Genomic DNA, 19,029 nt, shown 5'->3' on the forward strand with positions numbered 1-19,029 from the left:
TATGCGGCCGACCGGGCGCAATCAGCAGAGCGGTATTTAAATTTGGCGCCAAAATCGCTGATTGGTCGAGGCCGGCAACCGCGACCAATTAGCAAAGCGGTGTTAAAATTTGGCACCTATATCGCAGATTGGTCACGGCCGGCGGTCGCGACTAATCAGCAGAGCGGGGTTTAAATTTGGCGCTAATAATGCTGATTGGTCGCGGCCAGCGAACGCGACCAATCAGCAGAGCGGGGTTTAAATTTGGCGGAAATAATGCTGATTGGTTGTGGCCGGCGGTCGCGACCAATCAGCAGAGCGTTATTTAAATTTGGCGCTAATAATGGTGATTGGTCACGGCCGCGACTAATCAGCAGAGCGGTGTTTAAATTTGTCGCCAATAATGCTGGTTATTCGTGACCGGTAACCGCGACCAATGAGCAGAGCGGTGTTTAAATATGGCGCCAATATCGCTGATTGGTCGTGGCCGGCCACCACGACCAATCAGCGAAGCGGTGTTTAAATTTGGCGCCAATATTGATGATTGGTCACGGCCGGTGGTTGCGACTAATCAGCAGAACGAGGTTTAAATCTGGCGCCAATACTGCTGATTGGTCACGGCCAGCGACCGCGACCAATCAGCAGAGCGGTGTTTAAATTTGGCGCCAATATTGCTGATTGGTCGCGGCCGGCGACCGCGACCAATCAGCAGAGCGGTGTTTCAAATTGGCACCAAAATCGCTGATTGGTCGCGGCCGGCCACCGCAACCAATCAGCAGAGCGTTGTTTAAATTTGGCGCCAATCTCGCTGATTGGTCGCGTCTGCCGTCAGCGACCAATCAGCAGAGTGTTGTTTAAATTTGGCGCCAATCTCGCTGATTGGTAGCGGTCGCCGGCGGCCGCGACCAATCAGCAGAGCGTTGTTTAAGTTTGGCGCCAATCTCGCTGATTGGTCGCGGCTGGCGGCCGCGACCAATCAGCAGAGCGCCGTTTAAATTTGCCACCCATCTCGCTGATTAGTCGCGGTGGCCGGCCGCGATTAATCAGCAAAGCGGCGTTTAAATTTGCTGCCCATCTCGATCATTGGTCACGGCCGGCCACCGCGACCAAGCAGCACAGCGGCGTTTAAATTTGCCGCCCATCTCTCTGATTGGTCGCGGCCGGCCACCGCAAACAATCAGCGTCGTATTAGTGTGGGCCCGGGAGCGGCGCTGCTTGTGCGGCTCCGTATTAGCGAGGACCGGGGAGCGGCGCTGCCTGTGCGGCTCCTTCTGCTGCGAGAAGCCGGGAGATGAGCGGCTACTCGCAGCAGAAGCATCCCGACCGGCGGCGCCGCTCCCCGGTCCTCCGTTCACACTTGCTGTCGGGAGATCAGCGGGCCAAGCCGCTGATCTTCCGATGTTAGCCGCATGGAGGTCAGCGGCGCCGGTAGGGGTAGTTGTGCTGCTAGCGCCGCTCATCTCCCCGCTGCATCGCCACTGACCTCCGTCCGCCAAATGAGCCGCTAACGGCCGCCATCTTTTTTCAGAAATCCTGCGGCGCTGATTGGCCGCTGCCGGACCAATGAGCGACGCGGGATTTCCAGGACAGAAAGACAGACAGACAGACGGGATAAGACAATTATATAGATGTATGATATGTATAAGCTGCAATGGCGTCACGTGACCACAGGAGGTCGCTGTTTCCTTACTACTCTCTGCAACCTTTTTTTTTTTTGTCAGTTAATCAGTTGGAGTGCACAGTGCAGGAGGAGAGAGAGGAGACGGCGCCGCCATTTTGTCGGATGGAAAAGGACCGCAGATGGCAAAGGTGGGCGAGTACAGCCGGAGGACCACGTGAGGAGTGACGGTCGTCTGGATGGATATACCCCTGTTTGGGAAGGAAGCCCCCTCAGCTGCCGGCTAGCACTTGACGAGTCAGACCCGGGTCTGTAAGAGATTCAGGGCCCTCGGCATCATTATAGAGGGTAACCGTGCACGCAACTACATTTTTTTGGCGCTATACCAAAGTCAGATCAGAGGCCTCTATATAGCTAGTCAGTTAGTTAGACGGTGTTTTTGCGCAGGCCAGAACTTTCCCCACTAACGGAGCCCGGGATCTTGTTGATATTTAGACTTTTATTTTTTATTTTATGCTGGACTCCTGAGTATCTAGTGCGGTGTGGCCGTACCTCACGTGCTATATAATTGAGTACCTTTGAACCTTACGGACAGACTTGTTTTACATAGTAAGGTGCTTGAAAGGCAGCTATGAACATTGCTATCGTAAAAGTCCCTGATCCAAAGTCCTGTTGGAGCAGCTGCTGTTAAAACGTGAATGTGTACACTAAGCGCTTCAGGAAGCCGGGATATTTAGAAGTTATAAGATTGTAAACTGCTGTGTTGCACCGCGGGCAGCCCAGGCCTCGTATTCACGGAAATTGTTCCTGGTTCGAGTATTAATAGTTTTTATATTCTGCAGTACATATCGTGGGCTGCCCTGCCGTACAGCATAATAGTCCCAACTCTAGGTTGAGTGTTTGGATTTGTATACGTTGTGGGTGTAGTTTAATGTAGCTCCCTCTTGATGCAGTAAAAACGTATTTTCTGGGGATAAATTGTCTGGGTCATCTTCCTTGTCTGTGACTTTGTCGTATCCTGAGAACCCCCTCGGTACTCGGCTTACAGGAGCACTGCCAGAGCCCTGCAAAATGACCTCCAGCAGGCCACAAATGTGCATGTGTCTGCACAAACGGTTAGACACCGACTCCATGAGGGTGGTATGAGGGCCTGACGTCCACAGATGGGGGTTGTGCTCACAGCCCAACACCGTGCAGGACGCTTGGCATTTGCCACAGAACACCAGGATTGGCAAAGTCGCCACTGGCGCCCTGTGCTCTTCACAGATGAAAGCAGGTTCACACTGAGCACATGTGACAGACGTGACGGAGTCTGGAGACGCCGTGGAGAGCGATCTGCTGCCTGCAACATCCTTCAGCATGACCGGTTTGGCAGTGGGTCAGTAATGGTGTGGGGTGGCATTTCTTTGGAGGGCCGCACAGCCCTCCATGTGCTTGCCAGAGGTAGCCTGACTGCCATTAGGTACCGAGATGAGATCCTCAGACCCCTTGTGAGACCATATGCTGGTGGGTTGGCCCTGGGTTCCTCCTAATGCAGGACAATAACAGACCTCATGTGGCTGGAGTGTGTCAGCAGTTCCTGCAAGATGAAGGCATTGAAGCTATGGACTGGCCGCCCGTTCCCCAGACCTGAATCCGATTGAGCACATCTGGGACATCATGTCTCGCTCCATCCACCAACGTCACGTTGCACCACACACTGTCCAGGAGTTGGCGGATGCTTTAGTCCAGGTCTGGGAGGAGATCCCACAGGAGACCATCCGCAACCTCATCAGGAGCATGCCCAGGCGTTGTAGGGAGGTCATACAGGCACGTGGAGACCACACACAATACTCAGCCTCATCAGGAGCATGTCCAGGCGTTGTAGGGAGGTCATACAGGCACGTGGAGGCCACACACAATACTGAGCCTCATCAGGAGCATGCCCAGGCGTTGTAGGGAGGTCATACAGGCATGTGGAGGCCACACACAATACTCAGCCTCATCAGGAGCATGCCCAGGTGTTGTAGGGAGGTCATACAGGCACGTGGAGGCCACACACAATACTGAGCCTCATCAGGAGCATGCCCAGGCGTTGTAGGGAGGTCATACAGGCACGTGGAGGCCACACACAATACTCAGCCTCATCAGGAGCGTGCCCAGGCGTTGTAGGGAGCTCATACAGACAGGTGGAGGCCACACACAATACTCAGCCTCATCAGGAGCATGCCCAGTCGTTGTAGGGAGGTCATACAGGCACGTGGAGGCCACACACAATACTCAGCCTCATCAGGAGCATGCCCAGGCGTTGTAGGGAGGTCATACAGGCACGTGGAGGCCACACACAATACTCAGCCTCATCAGGAGCATGCCCAGGCGTTGTAGGGAGGTCATACAGGCACGTGGAGGCCACACACAATACTCAGCCTCATCAGGAGCATGCCCAGGCGTTGTAGGGAGGTCATACAGGCACGTGGAGGCCACACACAATACTCACCCTCATCAGGAGCATGCCCAGGCGTTGTAGGGAGGTCATACAGGCACGTGGAGGCCACACACAATACTCAGCCTCATCAGGAGCATGCCCAGGCGTTGTAGGGAGGTCATACAGGCACGTGGAGGCCACACACAATACTCAGCCTCATCAGGAGCATGCCCAGGCGTTGTAGGGAGGTCATACAGGCATGTGGAGGCCATACACAATACTCAGCCTCATCAGCAGCATGCCCAGGCGTTGTAGGGAGGTCATACAGGCACGTGGAGGCCACACACAATACTCAGCCTCATCAGGAGCATGCCCAGGCGTTGTAGGGAGGTCATTCAGGCACGTGGAGGCCACACACAATACTCAGCCTCATCAGGAGCATGCCCAGGCGTTGTAGGGAGGTCATACAGGCACGTGGAGGCCACACACAATACTCAGCCTCATCAGGAGCATGCCCAGGCGTTGTAGGGAGGTCATACAGGCACGTGGAGGCCACACACAATACTCAGCCTCATCAGGAGCATGCCCAGGCGTTGTAGGGAGGTCATACAGGCACGTGGAGGCCACACACAATACTCAGCCTCATCAGGAGCATGCCCAGGCGTTGTAGGGAGGTCATACAGGCACGTGGAGGCCACACACAATACTCAGCCTCATCAGGAGCATGCCCAGGCGTTGTAGGGAGGTCATACAGGCACGTGGAGGCCACACACAATACTCAGCCTCATCAGGAGCATGCCCAGGCGTTGTAGGGAGGTCATACAGGCACGTGGAGGCCACACACAATACTCAGCCTCATCAGGAGCATGCCCAGGCGTTGTAGGGAGGTCATACAGGCACGTGGAGGCCACACACAATACTCAGCCTCATCAGGAGCATGCCCAGGCGTTGTAGGGAGGTCATACAGGCACGTGGAGGCCACACACAATACTCAGCCTCATCAGGAGCATGCCCAGGCGTTGTAGGGAGGTCATACAGGCACGTGGAGGCCACACACAATACTCAGCCTCATCAGGAGCATGCCCAGGCGTTGTAGGGAGGTCATACAGGCACGTGGAGGCCACACACAATACTCAGCCTCATCAGGAGCATGCCCAGGCGTTGTAGGGAGGTCATACAGGCACGTGGAGGCCACACACAATACTCAGCCTCATCAGGAGCATGCCCAGGCGTTGTAGGGAGGTCATACGGGCACGTGGAGGCCACACACAATACTCAGCCTCATCAAGAGCGTGCCCAGGCGTTGTAGGGAGCTCATACGGGCACGTGGAGGCCACACACAATACTCAGCCTCATCAGGAGCATGCCCAGGCGTTGTAGGGAGGTCATACAGGCACGTGGAGGCCACACACAATACTCAGCCTCATCAGGAGCATGCCCAGGCGTTGTAGGGAGGTCATACGGGCACGTGGAGGCCACACACAATACTCAGCCTCATCAAGAGCGTGCCCAGGCGTTGTAGGGAGCTCATACGGGCACGTGGAGGCCACACACAATACTCAGCCTCATCAGGAGCATGCCCAGGCGTTGTAGGGAGGTCATACAGGCACGTGGAGGCCACACACAATACTCAGCCTCATCAGGAGCGTGCCCAGGCGTTGTAGGGAGCTCATACAGACAGGTGGAGGCCACACACAATACTCAGCCTCATCAGGAGCATGCCCAGTCGTTGTAGGGAGGTCATACAGGCACGTGGAGGCCACACACAATACTCAGCCTCATCAGGAGCATGCCCAGGCGTTGTAGGGAGGTCATACAGGCACGTGGAGGCCACACACAATACTCAGCCTCATCAGGAGCATGCCCAGGCGTTGTAGGGAGGTCATACAGGCACGTGGAGGCCACACACAATACTCAGCCTCATCAGGAGCATGCCCAGGCGTTGTAGGGAGGTCATACAGGCACGTGGAGGCCACACACAATACTCACCCTCATCAGGAGCATGCCCAGGCGTTGTAGGGAGGTCATACAGGCACGTGGAGGCCACACACAATACTCAGCCTCATCAGGAGCATGCCCAGGCGTTGTAGGGAGGTCATACAGGCACGTGGAGGCCACACACAATACTCAGCCTCATCAGGAGCATGCCCAGGCGTTGTAGGGAGGTCATACAGGCATGTGGAGGCCACACACAATACTCAGCCTCATCAGCAGCATGCCCAGGCGTTGTAGGGAGGTCATACAGGCACGTGGAGGCCACACACAATACTCAGCCTCATCAGGAGCATGCCCAGGCGTTGTAGGGAGGTCATTCAGGCACGTGGAGGCCACACACAATACTCAGCCTCATCAGGAGCATGCCCAGGCGTTGTAGGGAGGTCATACAGGCACGTGGAGGCCACACACAATACTCAGCCTCATCAGGAGCATGCCCAGGCGTTGTAGGGAGGTCATACAGGCACGTGGAGGCCACACACAATACTCAGCCTCATCAGGAGCATGCCCAGGCGTTGTAGGGAGGTCATACAGGCACGTGGAGGCCACACACAATACTCAGCCTCATCAGGAGCATGCCCAGGCGTTGTAGGGAGGTCATACAGGCACGTGGAGGCCACACACAATACTCAGCCTCATCAGGAGCATGCCCAGGCGTTGTAGGGAGGTCATACAGGCACGTGGAGGCCACACACAATACTCAGCCTCATCAGGAGCATGCCCAGGCGTTGTAGGGAGGTCATACAGGCACGTGGAGGCCACACACAATACTCAGCCTCATCAGGAGCATGCCCAGGCGTTGTAGGGAGGTCATACAGGCACGTGGAGGCCACACACAATACTCAGCCTCATCAGGAGCATGCCCAGGCGTTGTAGGGAGGTCATACAGGCACGTGGAGGCCACACACAATACTCAGCCTCATCAGGAGCATGCCCAGGCGTTGTAGGGAGGTCATACAGGCACGTGGAGGCCACACACAATACTCAGCCTCATCAGGAGCATGCCCAGGCGTTGTAGGGAGGTCATACAGGCACGTGGAGGCCACACACAATACTCAGCCTCATCAGGAGCATGCCCAGGCGTTGTAGGGAGGTCATACAGGCACGTGGAGGCCACACACAATACTCAGCCTCATCAGGAGCATGCCCAGGCGTTGTAGGGAGGTCATACAGGCACGTGGAGGCCACACACAATACTCAGCCTCATCAGGAGCATGCCCAGGCATTGTAGGGAGGTCATACGGGCACGTGGAGGCCACACACAATACTCAGCCTCATCAGGAGCATGCCCAGGCATTGTAGGGAGGTCATACGGGCACGTGGAGGCCACACACAATACTCAGCCTCATTGTGACTTGTTTTAAGGACATTACATCAAAGTTGGATCAGCCTGTAATGTGTTTTTCCACTTTAATTTTGGCGGTGACTCCAAATCCAGGCCTCCATTGGTTAATAAATGTGATTTCCATTGATGATTTTTGTGTGATTTTGTTGTCAGCACATTCAGCTTTCTACAGAACAAAGTATTCAATGAGAAGATTTCATTCATTCAGATATAGGAGGGGGGATTTCACTGTTCCCTTTATTTTTTTGAGCAGTGTTTTTACATTCTTTCTATATTTGTTTTATCAAGATAAGAAAACACATAAAAACCACAATAATATAATGATAGTAATAATGCGCAGGAAGTCTAAAGAAAAAACAGAAGCTGATCAAGCTCAACACCTAGAAGGGGGCGCAAAAAGAAGCCCCCTATGAAAGTGTATTACAGGGATGTAGATCATAAATGCCAAGGAAAGTTCAAAAGCTGCACAAATAAAAAAACACAGAAACAAATACACTAAATTACTTAAATGCCGTTTACAATAAATACAACGTCCACACAATACTGCCATTACATGTCCAATTACTACTGTAACACAATGCCCATATTATACTATTACATGTCAAAATACTACTGTCATACAGTCCTGCTCATCGTTATTGGCTCCCATGAAGTTTAAGTACTGTGGTAGATCGGCTCACTTGGCTGCACAAGGAGGTAGACACTGAACACTGTCTCTTTAAATTTCTTGTTGGTTTACTAACCCCTTAACGACCTTGGGTTTTTCTGTTTTTGCGTTTTTTTCATTTTTTGCTCCCCTTTTTCCCAGAGCCATAGCGTTTTTAGTTTTTGGTCAATATGGCCATGTGAGGGCTTATTTTTTGCGGGACGAGTTGTACTTTTGAACGACATCACTGGTTTTACCATATCGTGTGCTGGAAAACGGAAAAAAAATTCCAAGTTCGGTGAAATTGCAAAAAAAATGCAATTCCACAGTTGTTTTTTGGGTCCTTTTTTCTACCATGTTCACTGAATGCTAAGACTGACCTGCCATTCTTATTCTCCAGGTCATTACGAGTTTGTAGACTCCAAACATGTATAGGTTCTTTTTTATTTAAGCAGTGAAAAAAAAATCCAAAGTTTGCTAAAAAAAAAAAAAAATGGCGCCATTTTCCGAGACCTGTGGCGTCTCCATTTTTCGGGATCTGGGGCTGGGTGAGGGCTTATTTTTTGCGCGCCGAGCTGACGTTTTTATTCATACTGTTTTGGGGTAGATCCGATGTTTTGATCGTCAGTTATTGAATTTTATTGCAATGTTGCGGCAACCAAAGAAACATAATTCTGGCGTTTAGAATTTTTTTCTCGTTACACCATTTACCGATCGGATTAATTATATTTCTATATTGGTAGATCGTGCGATTCTGAACTCGGCGATACCAAATATGTGTATGTGTTTTTTTTTTTTAATTATTTTATTTTGAATGGGGCGAAAGGGGGGTGATTTAAATTTTTATATTTTTTGTATTTTTTTAATATTTTTAAAAACATTTTTTTTACACTTACTGCTTGCTTCTATAGTGTCCATAGGAGACTAGAAGCAGCAGTTGTCTGATTGCTTCTACTGCATTCAGGCAACGAGCTGATCGCTTGTATGCAGGAGAAATGCTCACCTGCTATGAGCGCTGACCACTGGGTGGCGCTCATAGCAATTGAGACATGGCAACCACAGGGGTCTGCTTTTTCACAAAAAAAGAAAGCCCTTCTAAAATGGCAGTTTAACCCTCTCAGCACATAACATGCTGGAGAAGACTTCCCAGTTTCACATCACTGAAGCTAATAGCCTCAATGAAACATATCTCCCGTCCATCACTCTGTCATTGACCTTGTCACAAGTACATAATGTGGAATATCTCCTGAAAAAAAATGAATCAAGTGAAACAGTTTTTTTGTATAGAGACTTGTGATAAATACAAAAGATCAAATGATAAACAATAATTTAAAACAAAAAAACAATGGGAGGGAAAAACAGAAAAACCTAAAGCTGCTGTGACACTGGAATTGCCACCCTTTACATTAATTTAGTATGGAAACACATTTTGACTTGCCTGTGGTAAATCACAAAAGAGATTCACCTGTGATTAATTGTCGGTGCCCATGTGACATGAATTGGCCAATGAATGATGACTTCAGTGTTTTAAAAAGCCACATGGTAGGCCCTGTTCCTTTGTCACAATGGTGAAGACAAAGGAGCTGTCTGAGGACATCATAACTGCGATTATTAGGAAACACAAGACTTCCAAAGGATATAAGGCCATCTCCTAAGACCTTGGTGTCCCAGTTTCAACAGTGCGCAATATTATTAAGAAGTTTTCCAAGCATGGAACCATCAAGAACCTCCCTGGACGTGGGGGAAAGAGGAAAATTGACAAGAGATGTCTTCGGAGGTTGGTGCGAATGGTGGAAAAAAACCACGTCAAACATCCAAAGACCTGGAACAGTCTGGGGTCATGGTTTCAACAAGTACCATATGCCGCATACTACTTCAAGTAGAGCTTCATGGTTGAAGACCAAGGAAGAAACCATTGCTGAAGAAAAGACATAAAAAGAAACGACTGATCTTTGCCAAAGAGTACCTTGACAAACAACAATCCTTCTGGGAAAATGTTCTGTGGACAGATGAAACAAAAATAAAGCTTTTGGGCAATCCCAAGCAACAGTTTGTTTAAAGACAGCGCAATGAAGCTTATAAGGAAAAGAACACCTTACCAACAGTTAAGTATGGTGGAGTATCCATAATGCTGTGGGGTTGCTTTGCTGCGTCTGACATTGGAGTCCTTGACTGTATCACAGAAATCATGAAATCAAACAATTATCAAGAGATTTTAGAGCTAAATGTCCTACCCAGTGTTAGAAAATTTGGTTTGAGTTGAAGATCATGGGTCCTCCAGCAAGACAATGACCCAAAGCACACGTCCAAAAGTACACAGGAATGGTTGAAAAAGAAAAAATTTACTATTTTAAAATGGACGGCAATGAGCCCTGACCTCAATCCCATTGAATCATTGTGGTGAGCTGAAATCTGCCATTGGGTAAAAGATCCCTGCAAACATTCAAGAGCTCGAACAAACTGCAAAGGAAGATGGGAGAAAACTCCAGCTGAGAAGAGCAAGAAGCTTATAGATGGCTACAAGAAACGTCTGGAGGCTGCCAGCAATGCCAAAGGGTGGGCAACCAAATATTAATTAGGGGGGCAACCAATTATTAATTAGGGGGGCCTCTATTGCTGCACATGCTGTTTATTCTGTTTCTTCTTTGAAATTGCAACATGGAAGTTGAAAAACAATGTTTTATTGTTGTATTACTTTGGACCTGTAATTAAAAAATCCTGAGGATATAACTTTGGTACATTTCCATTTATTTATGAATAAATTGTACAGTCTATGAAAAAAAATGAAGGGGTACAAATAATGGTGAGCAATACTGTACAATGTCCACACAATACTGCCATTATATGCCTAAATACTACTGTCATACAATGCCCACACAATACTGTCATTACATGTCCAGATTCTGGATAATTACAATACCTATGCACGCTTTTGGACCTCAGGCAAACAACTAATAGTCGCAGACCATAGGGCCACTATGGGGCCTGTGATTTGGGGAGGTGCTGATGCCACCATTTCCCTTCTCCCACCCGGCGTAACACTTTCAATAATAATAATTTTTATTTCTATTGCGCCAACATATTCCGCAGCACTTTACATTTTATTCAAATGGTATTTTGGTTGCAGATTTAGTTGAAAACAATGATGCAGCAGGGTGTCATCAGCCCCCTCCTCCATTATTCTCCTTGAGCTCTGATGTCATAGCACAGCAGGAGCGATGATGTCATTATATTGCACATACTGTATGGAGCTTCAGAACACACACTGCAGAGACCGGAGCAGAAGAGCGTGGAGAGGTGAGGAGTTTTCTTTTTTTAATTTTACATGTGAGTACATTGAAGGGGATACACTGTTGGGTTATCATAAAGTGTGCGGAGCTTTGGGGGCCATTAACTGTACGTGGGAGTAATAAAGCTGTGTGTGGAGCTGTGTTGGGTCCATTATACTGTTTGGAAGATTGTGGGTTCATTATACTGTGTGGAGGGATGTGGGCGACTCATAATTGGGTGGGGGCCTATGGGGACATTCCGGTTTTGAGGATACTGTGGGAGCATCATATTGTGTACGTAGAGTATACTGTGGAAGAATTCATTGTAGGGTATCATACTGTGTTGGGGGCATTTTTGTTGGCATCATACTTTATGGTGAAGGCTTTTGCACTCTTAACGTTTACAGCAGGGGTGCACAACATTTTCTGGTCCAAAGGCCACATTGCTATACTGAACTGATACCAAGGGCCGCAATTTTTTTTTTTAAAAGGGGTAGTTACATGAATGCATTACCAGAACCACCATCAGTACATTAATACATTACCGGAACAAAATTTTGTGTATATGAGAAGGATTTGTAGAGTTTCTGCTCCAAAAAAATCAGTGCAAACACACGATAACTTAAACTGAGGTTTTTTTGCAGCAGAAACTGGGCAAATCCTCCTCATAATCTCAAATCTCTAAGTTGTGACACTTTTTAAGGTTAAACTTAGCCATGAAACACAAAATGGATTGCTACATGTGTACAAGGTCAGACTCACTGTCAGCAAATGAATGCAGCACCAAAACCACGGTCAGTGCATGAGTGCAGCTCCAGAACCACTGTCAGTGCATGAATTGAGCTCTCGAGACACTTTCAGTACATGACTGCAGCGCCAGAAACACCATCAGTACATGAATGCAGCGAAAGAAACACCATCAGTACATGAATGCAGCGAAAGAAACACCATCAGTACATGTATACAGCACCAAGCTTAGTACAACTACAATATTCCAGTATGTCCTTAACAATGGTAAGGATACACTGGGAGTTGTTGTTAGCAATCATCATCAGACTGCGGACCATACAGGAACCACAATGCTGATGAGACACAGGCAGGATTACAAATAATCCTTACATCTAGGTACCTTATAGATGGCATATTCTCTGATTAAAGTTGCTCCTATCCCTTTTTTCTCCATGTAGCACAAACACCATGATGAGATTTCACGTCCAGAGCTTGCCTCTGCAGCACATACCGACACGGTACCTTAAAAATAAAAGTATCATTACAAAGTAATATTGCTCCAATTGAAGCCCGTTAGTGTTCCCACGTAGTAAGATACCGCTTTGATGGCTCTCATAAAGTATGATGACAACAAAAGTACCCCCAAAACACAATTTGATACCCCATAGTAAATTCCTCTACAGTATCCTCAACCTGCACAGTACTATGACCCTACCGTACCCTCTCCCAAAGTATGATACCCCCACTGTGACCCCAACACAGTATGATGGCCCATACAGTCCCCCACACACAGTAGGATGGCCCAACACAGTCCTCCCACACAGTTTGAGGCCTCCCACAGTACTCCCACACAATATGATGGTCTCCACACAGTCCTCTATACAGTAGAATGGCCCTCCATACAGTATAATGGGCCCCACACCCCTTTGCACAGTTTGATGGCCCCAACACAACACTCCACACTATTTAATGGCCTGCACAGAGTATAATGGCCCCCATGTAGCCTTTCAAATAATATATTAGCCCTCCACATAGCACTCCAAACAGTATAATTGCCCTCACAATGTACTCATTGATTTATAAAAATAAATACTCACCTCTCCCTGTTCCCCCGCTGCTCCGTACTCTGCAGCGTGTGTTCTGAAGCTCTGCACAGTAGTGGCGTCATCACAACGCTGCGCTGAAACGTCAGAACTCAGATGCAAAGGGAGAATGATGGAAGAGGGAGCTGAGCCAGGACACAAATACAGCTAAAAGTGTGATGCCGGGCGGGAGAGGGCCTGGTGCTGTCGCTGGCACAGCTCCCCCAACTCACGGGCCCCATAGCGGCAGCATGGTCTGCCTCTATTAGTGGTACACCACTGATCCTAGCTTATGAGAGGGTCGTGTTGCTTCTCTTTTTCCCCATGATTTATACTGCAGCTTGGTTAGTTCAGACTGGCTTTAGGGTAAAAGCACAAACTCAGCAGGAAATCAGTACATGAAGAGATGATCAGTGATTGGTCAAACATAGGAAAAAAGGAGGAGCCTCCATGAGTGGGTGGAGCCCCGAAATGATGTTCTTTTTTCTTAAGCTTGCCTTCTATCTTGCCCCTTGCTGATGACTGCACAAACTTGGAAGTTGTTGCTCTTTCTCAGGATTACAGACTCTGTGGGTATCTGTAAGAAGCTGCTGCTGACAATGATGGAGGGGGGATTAAAAATATATTTGCATGATCTTAAACCACGGGGAATTCTGCGGTGCTGCTGTGCTGAAACATCCGTATAAAAGGCAGTCAGTCATAAGAGGCTGTGTAATCCAGTTAATATGGCAGGCGGCTGTTCTGTGCCAGCTCCGTCTTATCAGATCTCTCCGGGGCATTAGAACACATGCCAGTCTCTGTGTACAGGGTGGCATCTCCACAGGCGACTGTGGCTTTCCACGCTGCCAACTCAGAAGGCGATGTTGGGTTCTGGCACTGAAACAGAGATGGGGAGCAAATAGATGATGCAGCTCCCAAATGTCAATCTTGCGTGGTCCTTGGTGATTCCCACCAGCAAACAAAGCGAAGACGAACCCTCCTGAGCTCAAAAAAGTACTACAAGGAGGCTCAGCCGTAATTCCCTGTGGTCCTTTTAAATGGTACCATCATTGAGTATCTAGGGGGACACGGCACCAGACGTCTGAACCTTTAGATCTAATCCCGTGGAGGTCTGTATATTGCAATGTAACTTCAATGGAATTAAAGGGGTTGTCTCATCTTGTTAAAAGGGGAAAACTGTAAAGAACTTGTAAAAATAAACAACTTTGTAGCCACCGCTGATAATCTGCAGGGGTGGCCGGTCTCCTAGGCAAGGAGCGCAGCGCTTGCTGCAGAGGCAAAGCCACCTCTGCTTGCAGCGCAGGGCAGTGCACAGTTAGAGCGCGATATTGCCACTGGTCTGAACTGTCAATCTTCAGGAGCAAACCGATCCACGGCAATCTGGAAGCCATGAGCCAGTGGAGTGGTGCGCCGAAAGAAAGAACATGAGATAAACCGTATAAGGTAGAAATCGGAGGAGTTTGATCACTGCTCCTCATACGTTCCATATTCCCAAATGTCCACAAATGTCCTTAATTATCCAAAAGTTTATAAACAATAAGCAGGAGACTGCTAAAATTGTCAGGATGGGAGAGTAGGAGGATTCAGCTGCAATTTCTCTCTGTGTGTCTGTGAGACTGCATGCTGCGAGAGGGGAGGAGGAGCTGCAAAACAACCAGCACAATTCTGACTTCAGAAATTGTATATTTACAGAAGATAAAGAAATAAATGACATTGTATCTAAAGCGCCCTAAAGAGGGATCATTTATTTTGAAGGGGCAATGATAGATATTATATTTCTTAATTCTATAGCTCTCTGTTAAGGTATAAGGCTGCATTCACATCTACATTTCTGGTTTTCTGTTTCACCTTAGAGAAAGAAAAATGAAATTGACGTATTATTGGACCTGCATAATCTATAACTTTCCCAAAATGTCAAGGATACGTCCCCCCCCCCCCCCTAAAAAAAATGGGGGAACTTCACATGTAAAGCGCCATGACGCCATAATAATAATAAATAATAATAACTTTCTGAAAATCCCAGAAATGTTGGTAAATCTCCTGCACTGTAGAAAGCTTTCCAGAAAACAGCGCTCTCTGAATGTTTTCGGAGCCTAATGTCTTGATGCAGGAATGTGATGATCTACAAATAAGGGGTGCGTTTTGCTTTTAAAAAATTTGGAGCGCACTTTGTGCACAACGTTCCCAATGCTGCTGGAGGCACATTGCTAAAAAAAAATGACACTTATGTAAGACCATGACTTGACGGGAATCGATGTCGCACCATAGACCCCCATAGTGGATCCATTGCTTTGTGTAGACCATTATTTTACCGGGATAAGTGGCATTGCATGCTGCATATATGATGGATTCTGAGAGCCCGATGGAGCCTCTGATGCAGAGGTGGACTCTTTTTCTAAGAAGCGGTACCGATGATTACGGGAGCATCCGTTTACTCTCCTGTTTTCACGCTCAGCCCTTCGTCTTGCTTATTTCACCTATTTCATGGCCTGTTCCAGGCGCTCGTACGACACCTGTCTTATTCATTGGCATAAAAGGGGATTTCGACATCTCAAAGCCACATCTAAAAACCTATTGCTGAGCAGAAATCCTACATTACCGTCCTCTGTTGTAGGAGCTGCCTCTGTCATCACAGCTGGACCAGATGCTGTGCCGAGGAATCACTTAATAAAATGCTTCCCCTAGGAGGCGTAATGGCTCGGCCAGAATCTGGATGTGCCTGAGGCTGTCTGTCGGAATTAGTTTTAACCTCGCTTGGTCCTTGAATTCCATATTTTGCTGTTGTTTCGTCTTGGCCTAAAGCTGCCTCCGAGTACAGATCAGGGAATAGCGTCTACTTAACACTGGAGAAGAAGCAGAATGTTATCAATGTGAATTACACATCACAGTCAGCGGCTATCTTTTAATATATCGGGTTACCATTTTCTGCATGCATTGCAGAGCAATTGTGATAAGAAAGCATGCACTTTGCAACAGGCTGGGAGATGTCATTGTAACTGAGTTACCAGCACTGACCACTAGAGGGCAATAGTAACAACAGCCTTATTCCTCAGTATATAAGGCTGGTGAGCCTGCTCTTCTGCATGAGGGGGTGCATAAGTATCATGTACTGAGGAGTGGTGTGGACAGGGATGTAGCTATAGGGGGAGCAGAAATAGCAGTTGCATCTGAACATTGTGCAGGATTTGCATTTGGGTTCAGGTGCTTCGGCTTATTCCTATGTTTTTGAGAACAAAACCTGTAACCACTAAAGAGGCACAATTGAAGCACAGGTTAGGCAGCAGTAATCCGGACCACTGCATCACCTGTGGTTAGTGAGACATCTAATAAGATCCCCACTGCACGAGGAGGCATATTGCGGACCTCGGATGATTTTGGGAGCATCCGTTTGCTCTCCTTACTCTTCTGTTTTTACGCTCAGCCCTTCGGCTTGCCACCTATTTCATGGCATATTCCAGGCGCTCATACGACATCTCTCATATCCATTGGCATAAAAGGGGATTTCGACATCTCAAAGCCACATCTAAAAACCTATCTTCTGACACTCACTCCTCCATCATTGCTCACGCTGACGGCTGGAGGGGGAACCTGATGCGGGCGCTGACGGGCTGAGTGTGGGCGCTAAAGGGCGGAGGGGGGTTCTAGTGCGGGTGCTGACATCGGGCCCCCTGGCTCACAGACCCCATAGCAGTTGCGTTGCCTGCCGCCAAGGTACACCACTGTGTTTCTGCTCTCAGGATGTCTCCTACGTGCTCCTCAATGCAGTTGGCTCTATGCTCCTCTTTATCCCCAGGTTGTCTACTCTCTTCCCTTGGGCTGTCTTCTAATTGCTCCTGTCTGCTCTCAGGCTGTGTCTTCATTGCTCCTCTCTGCCCTAAGGTCATGTCTTAAGCTTTCCTCTCTGCTCCCAGGTTGTCTCCTCAGCGTTCCTCTCTGCCCTTAGACAATTTCCTTGGCGCTCTTTTCTGCACTCAGACCTGTCTCCTCAGGGCTCCTCTAAGCCCTCCTTTCTATGCCCTTTATGCTCTCTGGCTATATCTTCAGAGTTACTCTCTGTTTTCAGACCATCTCCTCTGTGTTCCTGTCAGCCCTTAGGTCATCTCTTCAGTGTTGTTTTCTACCATCAGGCCATCTACTCAGTGTTACTTCCTCTATTTCCTAAGGCCATCTCCCTAACCCTCCTCTCTGCTCTCATGCTGTCTCCTCAGCATTCCTCTTTGCTCTCAGGCTATCTCTTCAGCACTCCTCTCTGGCCCCAGGCCATCTCCCCAGCATTCATATATCTTCTCAGGCCATCTCCTCAGTGCTTGTTTTTGCCCTCAGGCCATCTCCTCAGCATACCTTTCTGCTCTCAGGCAGTCTCCTGAGTGCTCCTCACTGGCCTTGGGCCTTTGTTTCTATGCTCCTCTCTACCCTTGGGCTGTCTACTCCTTGCCCTCGGGCTGTCTCCTAATTGCTCCTCTCTGCTCTCAGACTGTTTCCTCAGCGTTCCTCTCTGCTCTCAGACCATCTCCTCAGCATTGCTCTCCACTTTCAAACAGTCTCGTCAGTGTTCCTTCCTGCTCTCAGGCCTTCGCCCCAGTGCTCCTCTCTCCTCTAAGGCTATCTCTTCAGCGTCCATCTGTGCTCTCAAACTGTCTCCTTAGAGCCCCTTTCAGCTCTCAAGCCATCTCCTCAGCGTTCTTCTCTGCACTCAGGCCATCTCCTCAGCGTTCTTCCCTGCTCTCAGGCCATCTCCTCAGCGTTCTTCTCCGGTCTCAAACCATCTCCTCGGTGTTCTTCTTTGCTCTCAGACCATCTCCTCAGCATTCTTTTCTGCTCTCAAGCCATCTCCTCCGTGTTCTTCTCTGCTCTCAGGCCATCTCCTCAGCGTTCTTCTCTGCTCTCAGGCCATCTCCTCAGCGTTCTTCTCTCCTCTCAGGCCATCTTCTCAGCGTTCTTCTCCGGTCTCAAACCATCTCCTCAGTGTTCTTCTTTGCTTTCAGGCCATCTCCTCAGCATTCTTTTCTGCTCTCAAGCCATCTCCTCAGTGTTCTTCTCTGCTCTCAGACCATCTCCTCAATGTACTTCTCTGCTCTCAGGCCAGCTCCTCAGCGTTCTTCTCTGCTCTCAGACCATCTCCTCAGCATTTTTCTCTGCTCACAGACCATCTCCTCAATGTTCTTCTCTGCTCTCAGGCCAGCTCCTCAGCGTTCCTCTCTGCTCTCAGGCCAGCTCCTCAGTGTTCTTCTCTGCTCTCAGACCATCTCCTCAATGTTATTCTCTGCTCTCAGGCCAGCTCCTCAGCGTTCTTTTCTGCTCTCAGGCCAGCTCCTCAGCATTCTTTTCTGCTCTCAGGCCATCTCCTCAGTGTTCCTCTCTGCTCTCAGGCCATCTCCTCAGTGTTCTTCTCTGCTCTCAGACCATCTCCTCAATGTACTTCTCTGCTCTCAGGCCAGCTCCTCAGCGTTCTTCTCTGCTCTCAGACCATCTCCTCAGCATTTTTCTCTGCTCACAGACCATCTCCTCAATGTTCTTCTCTGCTCTCAGGCCAGCTCCTCAGCGTTCCTCTCTGCTCTCAGGCCAGCTCCTCAGTGTTCTTCTCTGCTCTCAGACCATCTCCTCAATGTTATTCTCTGCTCTCAGGCCAGCTCCTCAGCGTTCTTTTCTGCTCTCAGGCCAGCTCCTCAGCATTCTTTTCTGCTCTCAGGCCATCTCCTCAGTGTTCCTCTCTGCTCTCAGGCCATCTCCTCAGTGTTCTTCTCTGCTCTCAGACCATCTCCTCAATGTTCTTCTCTGCTCTCAGGCCAGCTCCTCAGCGTTCTTCTCTGCTCTGAGACCATCTCCTCAGCATTTTTCTCTGCTCACAGACCATCTCCTCAATGTTCCTCTCTGCTCTCAGGCCAGCTCCTCAGCGTTCCTCTCTGCTCTCAGGCCAGCTCATCAGTGTTCTTCTCTGCTCTCAGACCATCTCTTCAATGTT

General features: G+C 48.9%; 1 protein-coding gene across 2 annotated transcripts in view; it reads right to left on the minus strand.

The window, feature by feature from the left end:
* Positions 1–19,029, minus strand: part of PLEKHB1 (pleckstrin homology domain containing B1) — a 112,969-nt gene that overhangs the window by 88,254 nt on the left and 5,686 nt on the right. The window contains exon 2 of one of the 2 annotated variants that reach the window (XM_073661274.1): positions 12,386–12,507. The exons of the other annotated variant lie outside the window; for it this stretch is intronic. Coding sequence (XP_073517375.1) covers positions 12,386–12,439 — 54 coding nt within the window. The 5' untranslated portion in view covers positions 12,440–12,507. The remainder of the gene's footprint in view (positions 1–12,385; positions 12,508–19,029) is intronic. 2 annotated transcript variants of the gene reach the window in all.

This window comes from Phyllobates terribilis, unplaced genomic scaffold (genome assembly GCF_046119375.1).
Source record: "Phyllobates terribilis strain yellow unplaced genomic scaffold, ASM4611937v1 Scaffold_2__4_contigs__length_985480577, whole genome shotgun sequence".
Lineage (NCBI taxonomy): Eukaryota > Metazoa > Chordata > Amphibia > Anura > Dendrobatidae > Phyllobates > Phyllobates terribilis.